General features: G+C 50.9%; 1 protein-coding gene across 1 annotated transcript; it reads right to left on the minus strand.

The window, feature by feature from the left end:
- Nucleotides 1-16,154: 16,154 nt before the first annotated feature.
- On the minus strand, nucleotides 16,155-17,166 carry MC3R (melanocortin 3 receptor). The gene has a single exon (XM_049650602.1). The coding sequence runs from the start codon at nucleotides 17,124-17,126 to the stop codon at nucleotides 16,155-16,157; it is 972 nt and encodes a 323-aa protein (XP_049506559.1). The 5' UTR covers nucleotides 17,127-17,166.
- Between the last annotated feature and the right edge of the window lie 802 nt (nucleotides 17,167-17,968).

Here is a 17,968-nt window from a genome sequence, read left to right on the forward strand (position 1 = left end):
CAAGACTACAGGTGGATCCTGGGAGGGGCGTTAACTCATTCGGTCCGTGAGTTTTGCTCGGGTCGCTGTCTTTGGGCGTTTGACAAGGCAGAAGCTGCAAGTTCCAAATGACAAAGGAACAGTATGTGTCAGGTTCAGCGTGTTTGCTCTTAAAGGCCTTGTGTGGGCCGGTGGTTTGCACCTGTCTTGGGTGGGTCTGTTCCTGGCACAGCCTGTGGTGGCCGTGGAAGAGGAAGGCACCGAGCACTCGGCAGCTTTCAAAGGCGATCAGAACACTGAAGACACAACTTCGCTGGCTTAAATGGCTAATGGCTCGTGTGACAGTTTCACTCGGTAGGACGGCCTGACCTTTCATTTTGGAGGGGAATGTATAATTATTGAGGTTCTTTATTCTAGGCGGCAACAATCACTTCTGGTCCCGTTTAATGAAGTTAATTCTATTGTGTGTGTACTGAACGCCCAATCATTATCCAGTCATAGAAACATAGAGCCAGAAAGAATTTGGTCTTTTTCTTTTCAAAAGATTCGATTTATGCCTCTAAAAAGTGTGTCCATCTTAACAAAAATTGCTTCTGGATTTTAGGTAAACATTTTATACTCCTAGATTTGATTATTTTCTTTTTTAAACAAATGCTAGCTTTTCTTTTTTAAAAATGGTTTAAACTTTAAAAAAAAATTTTGTTTATTTGAGAGAGAGCGCGTGAGAGAGAGCGCAAATGAGAGAGCAAGCACGAGCTGAGGGAGGGGCAGAGGGAGGGAGAGAGAGAATCCCAAGCAGGCTCCACGCTGTCAGCACAGAGCCTGATGCAGGGCTTGAACTCACGAACCGTGAGATCGTGACCTGAGCCAGAACTAAGAGTCAGAGGCTTAACCGACCGAGCCACCCAGGTGCCCCCAAATGATGGTTTAAACATCTATTTCAAATTCGTTAACTATTTTTTTATTATGAAATGATTGAGACCCCCCCCCGCCCAGGTATGTCTTACGAATCGTATTATTGTGCCATAGTGGAAACAGCTCAGGCTTCTGGCTCCCATCTGGGTGCCCATCTTGGCTTTGGTACTTTCTAGCCTTGTGACCCCCGGCTAAGTTACTTGCCTCTCTGAGCCTCAGTATCAGCATCGATGAAACGAGGATGATTTCAGATGTGGCTTTGAAGATGAAATAAAATTAAAGGAGCAGGTGACATCACCGTTTTGCATCTGTGTGATAAAGTTTAGCACGGTGACTGGCACGGTCAGTCCCCAGTAAGCAGTGGCCCTTTTGGATGATGTTTTGGATGATGCCCCCGGATCGTGGGTGCTAGACTCCAGGTCCAAATGCCCCATAATGTGATTCTATAGTACAAGCCCTTTACTAAGGACGACTGACGTATGCTTCCTGTACCAGTCTTTGGTCAGTCCGTGGTTGATTCCTAGAATTTCCGGTGGTTAAGCATGCGTCCACTCACTCGTCGCCTGTCTTTGGCATGGTTCCTTACTTGTTCTGTGCCTTAGTTTTCCTGTCTGTAAAAGGTGGAGAGTAGCAGTTTCTACCTCCAAGGGTGTGAGGGGATGAAATACGCACGAAATTGAATAAACTGGTACATTGAAAGCATTTGGAATGGTGCCTGGTGTGCAGCCCGCTCTCCCTAAATGTTGGTTCTCTTTCTTGCTGTGATCCTCCTGGGGGGCCCTGGGTCCTGACTTCACAGCCTGGCGCAGTGTAGGCACTTTAGAAATTGCAACTATTGGCACTAACGAGTTTTCTGCGGCCGGCCCTGCACAAAGATAGAGCATGTGCTAATTCTTCTTTTCAGCAAGAGAAGCTGCTGTTTTGCTCTCCACATGGATGAAAAGTCACAGATGCTTTCTGTTCCTTGAAGTTCCTCTGAGCTGTGCCACTGCGAGGTGAGGAGGTGTTGCTGGCCCAGAGGACGACGGGAAAGTGGAGTTTTTACTGGACTTCCCGACTGCCCCGACCTTTGCCAGTGTAGAGCTCAGGGGAAGGCAGACAGGTTAGCACAAGAAGCCCCAGAACCTTCTGGAAGGGAAAAAGTTGATAACACAGCTGCCTCTCCCTGGGATTGAAGTTAAGAAGACCTACTGTGCGTGTGGGTTGGGGTTTCCATGAAGATCCAGAAGCAGGGAAGAGAAAGAGGTGAAATAGCCATGGGGCTACAGCTGCCAGATTTAAAAACTTGATTGAATAAAAATATATCTCATTATAATGGACCATCTCATTCCCCGTGCATGGTTACAAGATAAAATAACCGACGGATAATTTTTTTTTAATTATAAATATGTCCCATTCAGTGTTTGGGATATACCTCTATTGAAAAAGTATGGGTTCGTCTGAAGCTTAACGAAGTGAGCCTCCCTTACCTTTTAAATCTGGCAACCGGCATAGCAGGCGAAAGGAAGGCCCCTTGGCGGTTGGGTCTGACATGCAACGGAGAGTTCATTGCGGTGCTGGGTTTAGGTTGCCGTGGGAAGTCTGTGCCCCACGAATCTGCAGCTTGAGTAAGGTCACGGGGTCAGGTGTCCCTGACGTAGCGGGGGTCTGGGCCACTGTGGGGTGAGGTATGCTGTTGGTGGAGTGGGGCTCCTCACTGCAGTCATTGGTCACCCTTGGTCTTACAAGGGCACGCATCTACTTTGTTCTTGCAGATGGGCGTGGGCAGGACTGACCCTTCCCTCCCGGACACTAATGAAAGTAGAGGGTGTTGTTGGAGTATCTTTGGGAGGTGGTCTGGACTTCCTGCTAACATAAGTAGCTAGCTGGGTCTCTGAACGTTGTGTGCTGGGACAGTTTGTACAACAACTCATGTCGTCTCCCTATTTCCTGGCAGGTTTGCTTTTTTGAACAACTTTATTCAGATGTAATTAACAAATTATTTTTTAATTTTAGGGAGAGAGAGCAGGAGTGGGAGAGAGGGGCAGAAGGCATGTGCATGCGTGTGCTAGAGAGAGAGAGAGAATCCCAAGCAGGCTCCGTGCTCAGTGCAGAGTCTGACGTGGGGCCCAACCCTGGGATCACAACCTGAGCCTAAATCAAGAGTTGGATGCCTGACTGAGCCACCCAGGGGCCCTGAGATGTCATTTACATACCATAAAATTCACCCATTTTAAGTGTGCAGCCAGTGATTTTTAGTAATTTTACTGAGTTGTGCAATGAGCTGTTTTACTCACAACATTTCTGAGGTGAAATGTATGGGATTCCCACACCCCCCCCCCCCCCCCGCAACCAATTCTCCAACTCTCTGGACACCCACTGGGTGTCCTACAGTTCAATTCAATTCTGGTATTAGCTCCCCGGAGTTGGTGCAGACCCACAGGTTAAGGGCTCCCCCGCAGGACTGCCCTCAGGTCAGACGCTGGTCGCAAATCTCAGGTTGTCACCTATGCTTCTGACTGCCCCGCTATAAATTGGGGTTCCCGCAGCCCCCTCTTCAGGTGAGATAATTCACTGGAACGACTCACAGAACTCAGGAAAACACTTTAGTCACCGTTACCAGTTGATTCTAAAGGATACAGCTTAGGAGCCGCCAAACGGAAGAGATGCCCAGGGCAGGGTGTGTGGGAGGGAGCCTGTGTCACGCTCCCGGGTCCTCAGTATGGTTACGAACCTCCCTGAGCCCCCACCACTTTAGGGCTTTTTACGGAGTTTCCATTACGTAGGCAGGACTGAATAAACCGTCGGTTACTGTGAGTAACTCAGTCTCCAGCTCCTCTCTCCTTCCTAGGGTTGCGGCTGAAACTTCCAACCCTCTGATCACGCCCTTGGTCTCTCTGGCCAGCAGCCCTCATCCTGAAGCCATCTCCTTTCATCCCGAATGAGGGTGGGGAGAGGCCGCCTTGGCAGAAGGAGCCTGGGGAATGATTCCTTAAAAAGAAATACTCGGGATGATTTCCACCTGCTCATCGTCCCTTTTGATTTTCTGGTGGCCTCCCAGGGTGGAGTCAGTGAGATTCTTTTGCCAAGAAGCTGCCTTAAACTGGCTTTCAGCTGTGGAAAATCATCCTCGGTTGTGATGTCTCTGCTGCGGGAGGCATTGCCACGCCAACTGTGGGTCTGAGACCTGCAGCATTGGTATCAACGTGGCACCTGTTAGAACTGCAGAGTCCCAGCCCCCACCCCAGTGCTGTGAGTCAGATTCTGCATTTCAGCAAGATCCCTAGGGGGTCTTGGGTGCATATTCCTGTCTGAGAAGCCCGGTGGGGTATGCCCAGAACGGAACAAGATGACCCACTAATTTTCTTTAATGATAATGTCAGCAACGGGAGCAATGTTGACGGGCCCCAGGCACTATGACAGTGGGTGCTTTGTGTTTTATTTTTGTTTTTAAATTTTTTATTAAAAACTTTTTTTAAATGTTTATTTTTTAGAGAGAGAGACAGAGAATGAACAGGGGAGGGGCAGAGAGAGAGGGAGACACAGAATCCGAAGCAGGCTCCAGGCTCCGAGCTGTCAGCACAGAGCCTGACACAGGGCTCAAACTCACCAACTGCGAGATCATGACCCAAGCCGAAGTCGGATGCTTAACTGACTGAGCTACCCGGGTGCCCGTCACCTGCTTTAAAAAAATTTTTTTTTAATATTTATTTATTTTGGGGAGAGACAGAGACAAAGCAAGAGTAGGGGAGGGGCAGAGAGAGGAAGACACAGAATCTGAAGCAGGCTCCAGGCTCTGAACTGTCAGCACAGAGCCTGATGCAGGGCTTGAATCCATGAACTGTGAGATCGTGACCTGAGCTGAAGTTGGATGCTTAACTGAGCCACCAGGTGCCCCTGTGTTTTATTTTATTGAAACATCTCAACTCCTCCTGGGTGCTGGTATTATTCCCATTTTTCTTGGTGAAGAGACAGAAATAAACTACTGTCTTTGGTGAGAGGCTGTGAGAAGCAGGGCCCTGGGCCCAATTCAGGTCTTGCCTGCCTTCTAACATTCATGGCCGTGGGCCCTGCCCTACGATGTTGATCTCTTTAATGTTTTTTTTTTTTATTTTTTATTTTTATTTTTTTTTTGAGACAGAGAGAGACAGAGCATGAACGGGGGAGGGTCAGAGAGAGAGGGAGACACAGAATCTGAAACAGGCTCCAGGCTCCGAGCTGTCAGCACAGAGCCCGATGCGGGGCTCGAACTCACAGACCATGAGATCATGACCTGAGCCGAAGTCAGACGCTCAACCGACTGAGCCACCCAGGCGCCCCTGTTGATCTCTTTAAATGAGTTAAAGATGAGGCCCCGTTTACTCATGTCCTTTCATTTGCTCACTCCTCAGATGTTTTCTAAGTGTCTGCTCTGGAGCAGGCCTGGGGGGGCTTGGAGAAGCGAGATGGATCCCGCCTCTTCGCAGTGTTGCCAGTTACGGGAGGGGAAGGGGGGACGAGGGATGGGAGGAGACATAAATAAGGGTTGATCCCCTCCTGCTCCCTGTGGGCACCCCAAGTCTCTGCCCTGGGCCCACCCTTAGGTGGAAGTCAGCGCTTTGTTGCCCCCCACCCCCGAAGGGTAAATCCCTTGCTCCAAGCCCTAGTGACTACGTGCATTTCAGATTTTGTCCCCACCAGACTTCTAGACCCTCCTTGTTCCTTCTGCAGAGACTCAGCTCTCTGCTGGCTGGTCCCAGACCCCGGGGACCCATCCATCTCCCCTGTAGTTTCTCTGAGCATCTGCCTGACAAAGGCATATCTTCCCTCTGAATCAGGCTGCCAAGAAAACGTGGGTTGTGTTGCTATCATCGTGTTCTCTGGTTATGATAGCACAAGAGCAGGGCTCAACACATGTCCGTCTAAAGATGGGGGAGTCACTGAGGAGGAGGTGAGTGGCCGAGCATACTGGAGACCTTGGTTTTGTTGTCTAGTTTTCTACCCTCCTTTTCTTTTTCCTTTTAGAGAGAGAGAGAGAGAGAGAGAGAGAGAGAGAGAGAGAGAGAGAATCTTAAGCGAACTCCACGCTCAGTGTGGGGCCCAACTCGGGGCCCAATCCCATGACCCTGGGATCACGACCTGAGCTGAAATCAAGAGCTGGACAGTCAAGCAACTGAGCCATCTCGGGGGCCCCTCCACCCTCCTTTTCACACCTTAATTAGAACTGTTTCCATACCCTTCTGCTTGCCTTTAGTATAACAGGGTGGCAGATCAGAAGTTCCCCTGGAACATCTACTCTACCGGTTGGTCTTTGTTTTCAGCTAATTCTTTTTGCGAATCTAATCTTACCTGGAAACCCAGTACGCACTCCGGGTCATGATGGAGCAGGTCTCGTTGAGCTTGGAACCCTTCCCTGTTCTCACTTTTCTCCCCTTCTCTGCCCCTCCTCTCTCGTCACCGCAGCCTACACCTGACGACTTCTCCCGTGGCCTCTGAGGAATGCACACATTGGCCTCTGTATTTGTCGGAGTGCTGTTGCTTGTGAACACAGCAGTTCAGTGACGTGAAGACCGGGGTTAGGACTGGTTTCAGGCATAGCGGGATGCAGGCACTCACATGATAACAGTGGTTGGGGGGGGGGTCTCCTTGCTTTCTTCTGCCTGCTTCCTTTGATGCTGGCCCCATCCTCAGGCAGACTGGTCCCTCACTCCTGCAGCCCCGGCAGCTTGGTACCCAGGGTTCCAGGGGCCGCAGGGCCTCTGTTTCTCAGGGGCTCAAGTACAGGTATTGAGTCCCCCCTAGGCTGCCTTGGGTCACAGGTGTGGCTGCTGTGCTAAGAGGCTGGAGTATCCACATATGGTCAGGTGGGGGCCGGACACCTCCTTTGTGGCTGATGTTGGGGGGGGGGGTCTGTGTCACGTGAGCCACAGTGCTTGAAGCAGCAGGCACCTTTGACTGCCAGGGACAGGGACAAGGGTTGAAAATCACCCACTGAATCTAGCTCTGCCACTGGCATCGGTGTGTGCCAGAAGCCCAGAGAAGGTGACAGACGTGCTCAGAGCCTGGTCCCAGGCTCTCCTGAATTTCAGCTGAGAGCTTCCTCTGTTTGCCACCAGCCCTCCCCCACCCGCTGTCTTTTCAGGGCAGGGCACACAGCGTTTCCTTTCCTGATAAACAGAGTCCTTCAAAGCCATTCTCGTGGCACTCACTCCAGAGGACCATCTGTGACATTGCTCTGTGTCCCCTCTGATGTTGAGTGGGATGTGCCAGCCTCTTCAAAATCCAGCACATGTCAGAGCACAGACAATAAACTCAGGGAAGGATCTTTTCCTTCTACAATTGAAAACAAAGAAAGCACACCGCCAGAACACGCATGTATCTGTCCCGGTCAGACATGTACTCTATAAAGTGTTTAGAGAAATGAGTTGATGGATTTTTCAGGTATTTTATGTGAAATGCATTCCTTTGGCTCAAGCAACTCCTACCATTCTGCTTCTCCACTGCCGATCAACTGCTGGCTCTGGGGTAGACACACTTCCGGTGGGGCCTGTCACAAAGCCTGGCAAAAGAGAGAACTTGCGAGACATTTTCTGTAGATCTATTACACTTCCATTAAAAGGTACATAAATGATAAAGCTTAATGAATGTTCACAAGTGGATTGAGAGATGGAATGCTTCCAATGCCTCTGGGAGCCCCCCTCCTGCCAAAGGAAATAATTTAATTATAAAACCAAGTTCCAGCTCGGTGCCTGCCAGATATCTACTGGGTTGATGAGAATTTACATCCTGCGGCAAAGAGGGGACACAGGCTTGGAACCCAGGTCTGTCCGACCTCAGAGATTTGGAAAACAAAACTCACACGGGAATTCTGGGAATCAGGGTTTTCTGGTACGTCCGTGCAGCGAATTGCAGATTCCTTTGTCAGAAGCCCATGCTTAGGTTTGTTTTGCGGCTAGTGCCCTCTCTGCCTTGCTGCCTTCAGTGCAGCTCACAGCCTGGCAGAAAAGGGAGAGAAGTTAACAGAACATTTACACAATGCGGTAGGTTCTCTGGGAGGTCTACGGGGCTGGAGAGCTTTGGGGAAGGCCACTCAACCCCATCCCTGAGCTCTTGAGAAAGTGGTGTGTGTGAAGGGGGCACGTAAGCCCCAACACGATCTGTCTCTCCTCTTGAATTAGAGATTACTTGACCTAGTACAGCAACACTGTTTTCTGAGCCCTTATTGTTTTCAAGGCTCCTCGATCGGATGTTCGCGTATATTTCTTGGCAGCCTGCAGACAACAACGCTCAGTTCGGTCTCCACGTGGCATCACAAAGGAACAAGAGGCAGAGGAGACACGAGTGTCCTTCAGAGGTTCTCCACTGGGGGTGGCCCTGCCTTCCCCCGCCCTGGGACATCTGGCAATGTCTGGAGACGTTCTGACTGTGCCATGCGTCACGCCGTTGATGTCTAGAGAGTAGAGACCAGAGATGCTGCTAAACCTGTCAGGTACAGCACGGCCCGTGACAGAATTACCTGGCCTCAGTGTCACTGGTGCCAAGGTTGAGCAACTCAGGTGGAATTCAGTGGCAGTGACTGCAGTCTCCCGAGAATGCCTAGTGACCGGAGAAAACCGTGCCAGGAGCGTGGCCAAAGTCCTGGAGATGCCTCTCTAAACACACGTGGATGGACATCACCTTCTCACTCCCTTCTTGCCCCATTTCTTGACCGTTTTCCCTCTCCCCTCATAGTTTTCTTTTCACAGTGAAAATCTTTGGGCTAGATTTTTCTCAAACTTCGCTCATTCATATCGGCCCCTTGTGATTTTGTCATGCCTGTGACCTATTTGCGGAACAGCTTCATTATGGGCCACTCATGCCGTTATATGTAAACGCTAAAGTCTCATCTCGAGCAACACTATTTAAGAAATCTTGAGTTTCAGGAACGACGTAGCTTTCGTTTAGACATACTTGTAGTATAACTATAAATCCAAATATTTAAGTTGTGCTTTACTTGGGAAAGTTTTCTTTTAAAATAGAAATAGTTGAGGGGCACCTGGGGGGCTCAGTCGGTTGAGCGTCCGACTTCGGCTCAGGCGTGATGTCACGGTTTGTGAGTTCGAGCCCCGCGTCGGGCTCTGTGTGGACAGCTCGGAGCCTGGAGCCTGCTTTGGATTCTGTGTCTCCCTCTCTCTCTGCTCCTCCCCTGCTCACACTCTGTCTTTCTCTCTCAAAAATAAATAAAGATTGAAAAAATAAAAAATAAGTAAAATAGAAATAGTTGACAGGTGTTGGTATGCTTCACAGACCATCTTGCCTCCAGTGGAACCCATTCCGTACTTTGGAAAACACTGGGCTGACTTTCACCTTATCCTTCCCTCCCCCTCCCTAGGGACAGCCATTTGCAGGTACCTGGGGGATGAGAGGCTGGCAGCTTGCAGGCAATTCGAGAAATTTCCAGAGGCAAGCCAGTGGGGGAAAGGGTCTGTGAAATTCATATGTTGATTTTTTGGGGGAGCCGTGTTACATTTCATTCTGTTGTCACAACTAAATGCTACCAGGCAAGTGGGTGGAACTCCCTTTCACACATGAACAGAGCAGCATTCAGAGGTCAGAAGATGGGCCTTAAGGATTCACAGCCAGGCTTGGGGTGATCACCCCGTGTTGTCTGATTGCCCTGAAGCTTCTTTTCCCTTGCTGCCACGGTAGCCCAGCTTTGAGTATCCTTGCATGTTTTTTAAAAAATCTATTTGTTCATTCTTGGGGGGGAGGCAGGGGCGGAGAGAGAGGGAGAGAATCCACACTGTCAGCACAGAGCCCGATGTGGGGCTCAGATTCACGAACGTTGAGATCATGACCCGAGCTGAAACATAAGAGTCGCACGCGTGACCGGCTGAGCCACCCGGGCTCCCTTGCGTGTTGGATTTTATCTGCACCTCCCTGATCAGCCTCCACACCGTGGCAGGAAGGGGGCTCCGGGAGCTCGAGCGGTAATCCTGCAGGGCTGGCGGGCATGTCCCACGGGACCTACCGCGTGGGTCCTGCGACCGGTCAGGTGCATGGCCTCTGTGCAGCGAGGGACGCACTGGGAGGCTCGCCCGGGAGAGCTGCAGAGGGACTTGGCTTAGGGAAGCTGGTGTTTTCTGACACTGTGTCTAATCCCTTTTGGGGCCTGGAAGGTTCCCAGGAGCTGTGAATAGTCTCTAGGGGGGGGACGATTCCAGGACCTGCCAGAGGCCCCCCGGGCACCTATTCTCGAGGTGGCCGGTCAGAGAAGCCAGCCATGTAGCCTGGCACAGCCCTCGGCCTCCAGGCTTGCCGAGACGCCTCCAGTTCCTGGCTCGTGCCGCCTCTGGTTTCTTCCATTTGTTTCTCATTCGTCTCCCTCCTGACTCCCACCTCCTCAAGGGCGTCCCTGGCTGGGGGAGGAGCCGCTGTGTCCCCTTCCTACCTGTCAGGTGTCACTGTACCTGTCGTCTCCCTGATACCCTGGCAGTCTGGCAGGGCAGGGCCACATCCGCCTGCCCACCACGGTGGCCCGCTCACCCGGGAGGTGCCAGCACAAAGCAGGCCCCCTCAGCGTGCTGAACGAATGGTGGGGGTGAGTCTGGAACCTGGGTTCTGTGGTGGGGCTTTCGGGAAGCAGCGGAACCCCAGGCGTGCTCTTTTCTGAGGCTCCTTTTCCTCATCTGTGAAAGGGTGAGAATTGGCAGTTAATTTACGTGACGGCGAGGTTTCTTAACCTCAGTGCTGCTGCCCTTTGGGGCCAGGTCATTCTTGGTTGTGGGGGCCTGTCCTGCGTGCTGTGTTCAGCAGCGTCTCTGGCTGCCATTTATTAGATGCCTTTACCACCTCCACTCTAGATGTGACCCACAAAAACATCTACAGACGTTGCCAAGTGATCTCTGAGGTCAAGATGGCCCCGGGTTGGAGGTCCAGTGAGCTAACACGTGAAGCACCAAGGACGATATCTGGCATATAATTAAAATACTCTCTAAGCATTTGTTACTGTTGTTCTTAATGACCTGTTTACCCAGAGCAGCCAAGCTCCGGGCACCCAGATTTTTCCTGAGTGAATGGATCTGAGTCACAGGACCCCACTTGGGACTCACTGAGCTCCGGTGACGCAGCCCCGCTCTCGGTGAGGACCAACAGTGTATGAATTATGCTCCTCCCAGCCTAGAGGGGACGTAGAGTCTGTGCCCCGTCGTGCCCGATGCCAAGTCAGTTAATGATGAGTGTGGAACATGCACGGCTGGGGTGCTGTGGTGAGCACGCGGGCTGTGAGCCCGACGGCGTCTGTGAGGCCCAGGGCTGCCCTCACCTTCTCAGTGGCCGGGGCCAAAACCATCCAGCTGCCTTCTCTATAGGCTACGATGGTAGTGTGCCTACCTCCTAGGCTCTAGGTGAGAATTCAGCAAGTTAATGTGTCAGGCTGCTTAACACAGTGTCTGGCCCATATTACACCTTGTAGTGTCTTTCATTATTATTATTGATTTGGCTTCCAGGTAGGTGTCTTTTTTTTTTAATTTGCTTTATTTTTAATGTTTATTTTTGAGAGAGACAGAGACAGAGACAGAGAGAGAGAGAGAGAGAGAGAGAGAGAGAGAGGGAAAGAAAGCACAAGCAGGGGAGGAGCAGAGAGAGAGGGAGACACAGAATCCAAAGCAGGCTGTGCTGGCAGCTCAGAGCCCTGCGTGGGGCTCGAACCCACGAACCATGAGATCCTGACCTGAGTCGAAGTCGGATGCTTAACCGACTGAGCCCCTCAGGCGCCCCTCCGGACGGGTGTTCTTAGGTGAGAAAGGTTGGCCTCCCCTTTCATTCCGCAGCGTGTCATCTGATGCTCTCAGCTTCTAGGTTGATGCTGGTTCTTGGACGGCCCACGTTTACCCACTGGTGCTTCACACCGTGGCAAGAAATGGTGACAGGAACGAGACTGAAGCTCCCGGGGTGCTGGTTTTTGTCATTCTTCAGAAATGAGCAGTGCCTGTAGGTGGTTCTCATAGTATGGTGTGCATCGTAATCGACAGCGGATCCTGAAGATTTCAGATGCCTGGCATGACTTCTGATCTAGTAGGTCGTGAGTTTTCGAGATTGGGCTGTTTCTCTGAGACTTTACATTCGGTACTGATACTCACCAAATCTGAGGATCACTCGCAGATTTCCTTCTCTTTGGTTAGACTTGAATTCGTATTTGAGTGTATGCATGAAGTCACTTCTTCATTTAACACGTAATTCTTTATTGACCAGTTCTACATGCTGGTCCCATAAAGAGTATGGTGGGAGAGATTGATGAGAATTAAATGAATCAACTAACAAGAAAGTATAAGATAGCAACAAGGTCTGTGATAAAATAATACCTCGTGTGAATACCTGGGGTCTTCTTGCGAAAGAGTCGTCAGTGAAGGCATCTCTGAGGATTGGGCTGGAGCCTGAATGACAAGAAGGTGCCGGTCATGGGAAGATACAGGGTGAGGAGAATTGAGGTAGAGGAAACAGCAGGTTCAAAGGCCCTGGGGCAGGACTGAGTCCAGTGGGGGTGGTTGAGTAGGGCCAGGGGAGCACTGGGGATTTACCAGAGGAGATCAGATCATTAAGGCTTTGTAGGACCAGGTAAGGAAGTGAAATTTTATTTGAAGCCACTGAAGAATTTTAGTAGGAAGGTGATATGATGTGATTTATGTTTTTAAAGGATTGCACTGGCTGCTGCATGGAGAATGGACTTTGGTGGAGGTGAGGGTGGGTGAAGGTTTTCAGCCAAGGAGGCTTGAGTATGTTGTAGCCCCCAGCCCTATCGGAAACGATCAGAATTAAACTCAAAAGTTCAACTTAAGGGGCGCCTGGGTGGTGCAGTCGGTTAAGCGTCCGACTTCAGCCAGGTCACGATCTCGCGGTCCGTGAGTTCGAGCCCCGCGTCAGGCTCCGGGCTGATGGCTCGGAGCCTGGAGCCTGTTTCCGATTCTGTGTCTCCCTCTCTCTCTGACCCTCCCCCGTTCATGCTCTGTCTCTCTCTGTCCCAAAAAAATAAATGAAAAACGTTGAAAAAAAAATTAAAAAAAAAAAAAAGTTCAACTTAAGTAAGGACAACAGGCGACGATTCCTAGAGACCCATGGCATCAACCACTGCAGTGATCCTGCCTAGAATCATGATGAGCTTCTGTATCCCCAAATTAGGCTTGCTTATTTATTTATATTTATTTGTTGATATACTTATTTATTTTAAGATTTTATTTTATTTTATTTTATTTTTTTAAATATATGAAATTTATTGTCAAATTGGTTTCCATACAACACCCAGTGCTCACCCCAAAAGATGCCCTCTTCAATACCCATCACCCCCCATCAGCCCTCAGTTTGTTCTCCTTTTTTAAGAGTCTCTTATGCTTTGGCTCTCTCCCACTCTAACCTCTTTTTTTTTTTTTTTTTTTCTTCTCCTCCCCCATGGGTTCCTGTTTTAAATCTGACTCCTGCTGCTTAAAATGTCCAATGAGTTCCCACGTGAAGATGTGGGAAAGTGGCCCTGGCAGCCTAACATTCAAGGTCGTTCCCTGCCCCCCCCCCCCCCATAAGGGATGCACTTCCCAGGGCTCCCCACAGGCTTTGGAAAAGGAGAGCAAATAAAATGATTAATTGGCTCTTGGTTTTTACGACATTTCTATGGAAACTCTATTATGAAATCCTGGATTCTTGAGTTGTAGAAATACGCATTAGTTTCTCTCCATGGCAGTACGTGCCTCTGAGGTCATTGGGTCATGGCTCAGCCATCTATACTGTTCCCACGAGAGGTGCTGGGGCATTGGACTTGGGGATGTGGGCTGGGCAGCTTGAGTATGGACCTCTGCTTCTCTGCTTGCTAGCTGGATTTTCATAGATAAGCTCCTTAATCTCTGCATTTCAGATGTCTCATCTGCAAAATAAGGGTGATCATGGTATCTGTCTCGTGGAGTTATTGCAGAGGTCAGAGAAGCAAATGCCTGTATAGCACCTAGTACACTCTCAGCATCCTGTGCAGACAAATACTTTTGGGTTTCCGTTATGCTCATCTGAAAGTCCTCTATGCCCTTGCTTTGTGAAAGGTGGTCCCTAGACCAGCAGTTGCATCCCACTGGGGGCTTGTCAGAGTCAGAAATGCAGAATCATAGGCTCCACCCCAGACCCTCTGATTTGAATTTTTCACTTGAACAAGATCCCAGGTGATTCTTGCGGGTGTTGACGTCTGGACATGCTACTTTAGGCAACAATGTATATAGCAAGGAGAGCTGAGTCAGGTTCGAAGGTAGAAACCCGTTGCCAGCATTGTGTTGGTGCAAAGAGACATCAGCACCGGGACGCAAAATGCACTGTGACCCTAACGAGCTGGGTGTTGTCCAACAACGCATAAGCCCTCTGGGACTGTTTCTTCATCTGTAAAGCGACTCATCTGTGTTAGAAGTTTGTTGAGAGGATAAGCAAAGTGATGTGAAAGCTGATAGCAGAGAGTGAAAAGTTATTTTTATCTTGTTTACACAGAAAAAGGGCATCATAATTTTTATAGCTATTAACACAATTTTCAAAGAACCTGATCTCTCGTTTTCCACATTTGCTGGCCGAGAGTGGCAATGGACAAGACCTATTATTTGGTGTCTCGATGAAAATAATGGAGAGTGGCAGTGGCCCAGGAACGACAGCCTGGTATTTTTGGAAGCTAAATGGGAGAATTTTGTGGTTTGGCTAAAAGGCATTGCCCTGCAAGGGAACAAGATCCCAGGTGATCACTGTGGTCAATGGCAGTGTTTATACCATTTACAAAATACTCAGAATTGCCGTGTAAGGTTTGATGATGGCCAGGTGTGGAAGTCACCAGGGCACTTCCCGGTGGTATATTTTAATGTGTCACACGTTTAGCAGCCACACAAGCCTTTTATTGTTTCCAAACATCACAATCAAAGCGAGAGCCCCACGATGTTGCTTGTGTTAGCAGGATGTCTTCAAGTACCAAACACAAAAACAAAAAACAAAAACCCACAATATATTCCAGCACGAGAAAAATACACGATTGTGCACCAAGGACACAGCATATTATAGGAATCCATTGGTGGGCGCAGTGTGAGGACAGCCAGAAAGTGCAGCCTGAAGCCGTCTAGGGCAGGAAAGGGTCTGACAGGTGTGGCCAGCACGCAGTGACGTATGGCCCGTAGAGACAGTGCCGGTCAGCAAAGCTCGCCCAGTGCTCCCAGGATTGAATTGCTGCGCTGGTAAGGTACAGGCACGGACAGCGAGGTCACCCCCGCTTTTACAGAGTGTTGGACAAAAGGAGCAGTGAACCAAGAAGTTTCCCTTTCGTAGGGTAGCATGCAGGAAGCCGTGTGATAGAGACACAGCTGCTACGAGCCAAAGCAGAGATTCCAAGAAAGCCCCGTGCATTTCCACGGTTTCTGAAAGTCTCCGAAGCTACCGTGAAGCAATTTCTTGAGATGCATGCCCCTGCCCCCAATCCGTGATTCCCTCTCTTGCTTTAATGATGGAAAAGGAGTAATAGGAAATGAAGATTTTTTTTAAATAGGGAAAATTATACCTTCATAGCAAGGTATCAAAATACTTTGTACACAGGTATGTGTTGATTTTGCAAAAGCACTGTATCTGTCTTTCCTTAGGATTGTGAAAGCTGCCTTCGACTCCGTGCATAAGAACCCCCCCGACAAAGCAGCAGCCAAAATAGAAGTGGGTTACATCCCCTTGCTAGTTTTCTTGGGGAGCCTGGTCTGGGGGTCAAGAAGAGGGGCATACATAGCATCGCTTCTTTGACACAGAGCTCAGTGTTTTTAGGAAACTGTTTTTACTGGAAACAGTAATAGAACAAATGCTCAGTCTCTTATGAAATACAGGCGAGGCCATCCGAGCAGCTGACAGCCAGAACTGAGACAGGTCTGCTTGGGAGACGTCGGAACCCCTCTTAGAGTCAACGAGAGTCCTTCTGTCCGGTCTGGCTGGTGGCAGGGAGACATGGGGAGGAAGCTGGTGAGGGAGGTGGGCATTCCGGACCCCAGGTGCACAGAAATGAATGCGGGCGGCACCCTCCCCGCGTTCTGCCGGGGCCTCTTTGGGAAATCAGTGACTTACCCCCTTTGGAATCCTTTCGGAAAGCCTGTCACGTACCACGTCTGTCTTCAAAAGGCTTTGCGGGGGTAGAAGCGAAGAGACACGGGCGGTCGTGGCTGTTGGCAGATTTTGCGTCTTCCGGGTATTTCTTCTCCTCTTTCATTTTTCCCCTTCTAAACACCTTGGCCGGGCGGAGGGCCAACAGTGACGGAGCCCAGGTGCGCGTCCAGGGCCCCGGCGCCCTAGCCCAGGTTCATGCCGTTGCAGCTGCAGAGGATCTCCTTAAAGGTGGTACGCAGCTCCAGGCTCCGGAAGGCGTAGATGAGCGGGTCGATGATGGAGTTGCACATGATGAGGACCAGGTAGGTGTTGAAGTGGGCGGCGTAACAGACGCAGTAGGGGTTGGTGGGGCAGGTTATGATGAGGACGAGGTGGAGGAAGAAGGGGGCCCAGCAGCAGATGAACACCCCCAGCAGGATGGTGATGGTCACAGCCCCCTTCATGCACGAGTGCTGCGGCGGGGGCGCCCCGTCGGCGGGCGGCAGTGCCGCGATGCGCCGGACGTGCAGCCGGGCGAAGAGGAACATGTGCACGTAGAGGGCGCCCATGAGGAGCAGCATGGCGAAGAACATGGTGATGAGGCACACGATGACCATCTTGCTCTCGGAGTAGACGATGAACACCACGCCGCAGACCCCGCAGCTCACCCAGATGGCCGCGATCCAGGCGAGGGCCTTCCGCGCAGTCATGATGCTGTGGTAGCGGAGCGCGTAGAAGATGGTGACGTACCTGTCCACGGCGATGGCCAGGAGGTTGCAGATGGAAGCTACCAGCGAGATGCAGATCAGGGAGTCGAAGACGTTGTCCATGTGCTGGATGAGCCGGTCCCCGAGGGCCAGGGAGTTGCTGTTGACGACGGCGATCATGACGGTCTCCAGGGCGTTGGACACGCTCACCAGCATGTCCGCCGCCGCCAGGCTGCAGAGGAAGAAGTACATGGGCGAGTGCAGGTTGCCGTTCTTGACCACGGCCAGGATGACCAGGATGTTTTCCAGCAGGCTGACGATGCCCAGCGCCAGGAAGACCTCGGGCTTGATGAAGACCTGCTCGCAGAACCCGCTGCCGCTCTGGTTGCCGAAGGCAGGGCTGGCAGGGTGCTCGGAGCTGTTGGGCAGCGTTGGGTGCACAGACGGCAGGCAGCACGAGGCGTTCATTGCTAACAGACGGGCTGATCCGAGCGGGGGCTCCAGCGACGTCCAGAGGCTGCTGCTGCTGCTGCTGCTGCTGCTGCTGCTGCTGCTGCTGGCTGCTTCCTGGAAAGAAAAAAAAAGAAAAAGAAAAATCTCCCTCCAGATGCTTGCTGTGGATGCCCGTCCAGTCCAGACCGAGGCCTGGTTCTCTCCCAAAATAACAGGATGGAGAGAGGGAGAGAAAGTCAGCCTGGAGACAGACAAGAGAACTTTTCCTCTGCTTCTCCAGGACAAGCAGTTTTACGGACACTCTTCTCCGTCGCCTTCCTTCTGTCTCCCTCTTACCTTTTCCCCACCTGGGAATGGAAAAACCCGCCTCTGGTTGCTACAGTTTCGGCTGTCTTCATAGCAGGACCGGGGACGTGGTACCTGTTGCTAGGAGGGAGGGGTGAAGTCTCAGTCTTCATACGCTGGCTGCAGGCAGCCAGCTCCTACTTTGTCTTCAGTGCAGTGAACCGACCACTGAGCATCGGACGCCTCTCTTGACTGGCAGCAGGTACCCGCTCGGGCAGGGAGATGAAGAAGCAGGCTGGTGCCCTCTGCAGGCCAGACTGCTCACCTGTGGGCTGGCTTGGCTGAGCACTTCGTATTTGTCATGGAAACTGCCACAGGCATCCATTCATCCAGTTTGTTCATTTTTTTTTTTTTTTTTTTAAATAGCTGTCGCTTATGGAGCACCTACTCTGTGTCAGCTCTCTGCTGGGTGCAGGGGACGTGGTGGTGAATGAGACCTCCACACCATCGTGGTTCCTCCCGGACTTGGTGGGTGTCCGAGGTGGGAGAAGGGAAATCAGGCCGGTGTGTTT

The sequence above is a fragment of the Panthera uncia genome (assembly GCF_023721935.1).
Source record: "Panthera uncia isolate 11264 chromosome A3 unlocalized genomic scaffold, Puncia_PCG_1.0 HiC_scaffold_11, whole genome shotgun sequence".
Taxonomy (NCBI): Eukaryota; Metazoa; Chordata; class Mammalia; order Carnivora; family Felidae; genus Panthera; species Panthera uncia.

Coding starts and splice junctions, on each gene's coding strand:
- MC3R (XM_049650602.1), bottom strand. CDS start 17,126: ATGAACGCCTCGTGCTGCCTGCCGTCTGTGCACCCAACGCTGCCCAAC.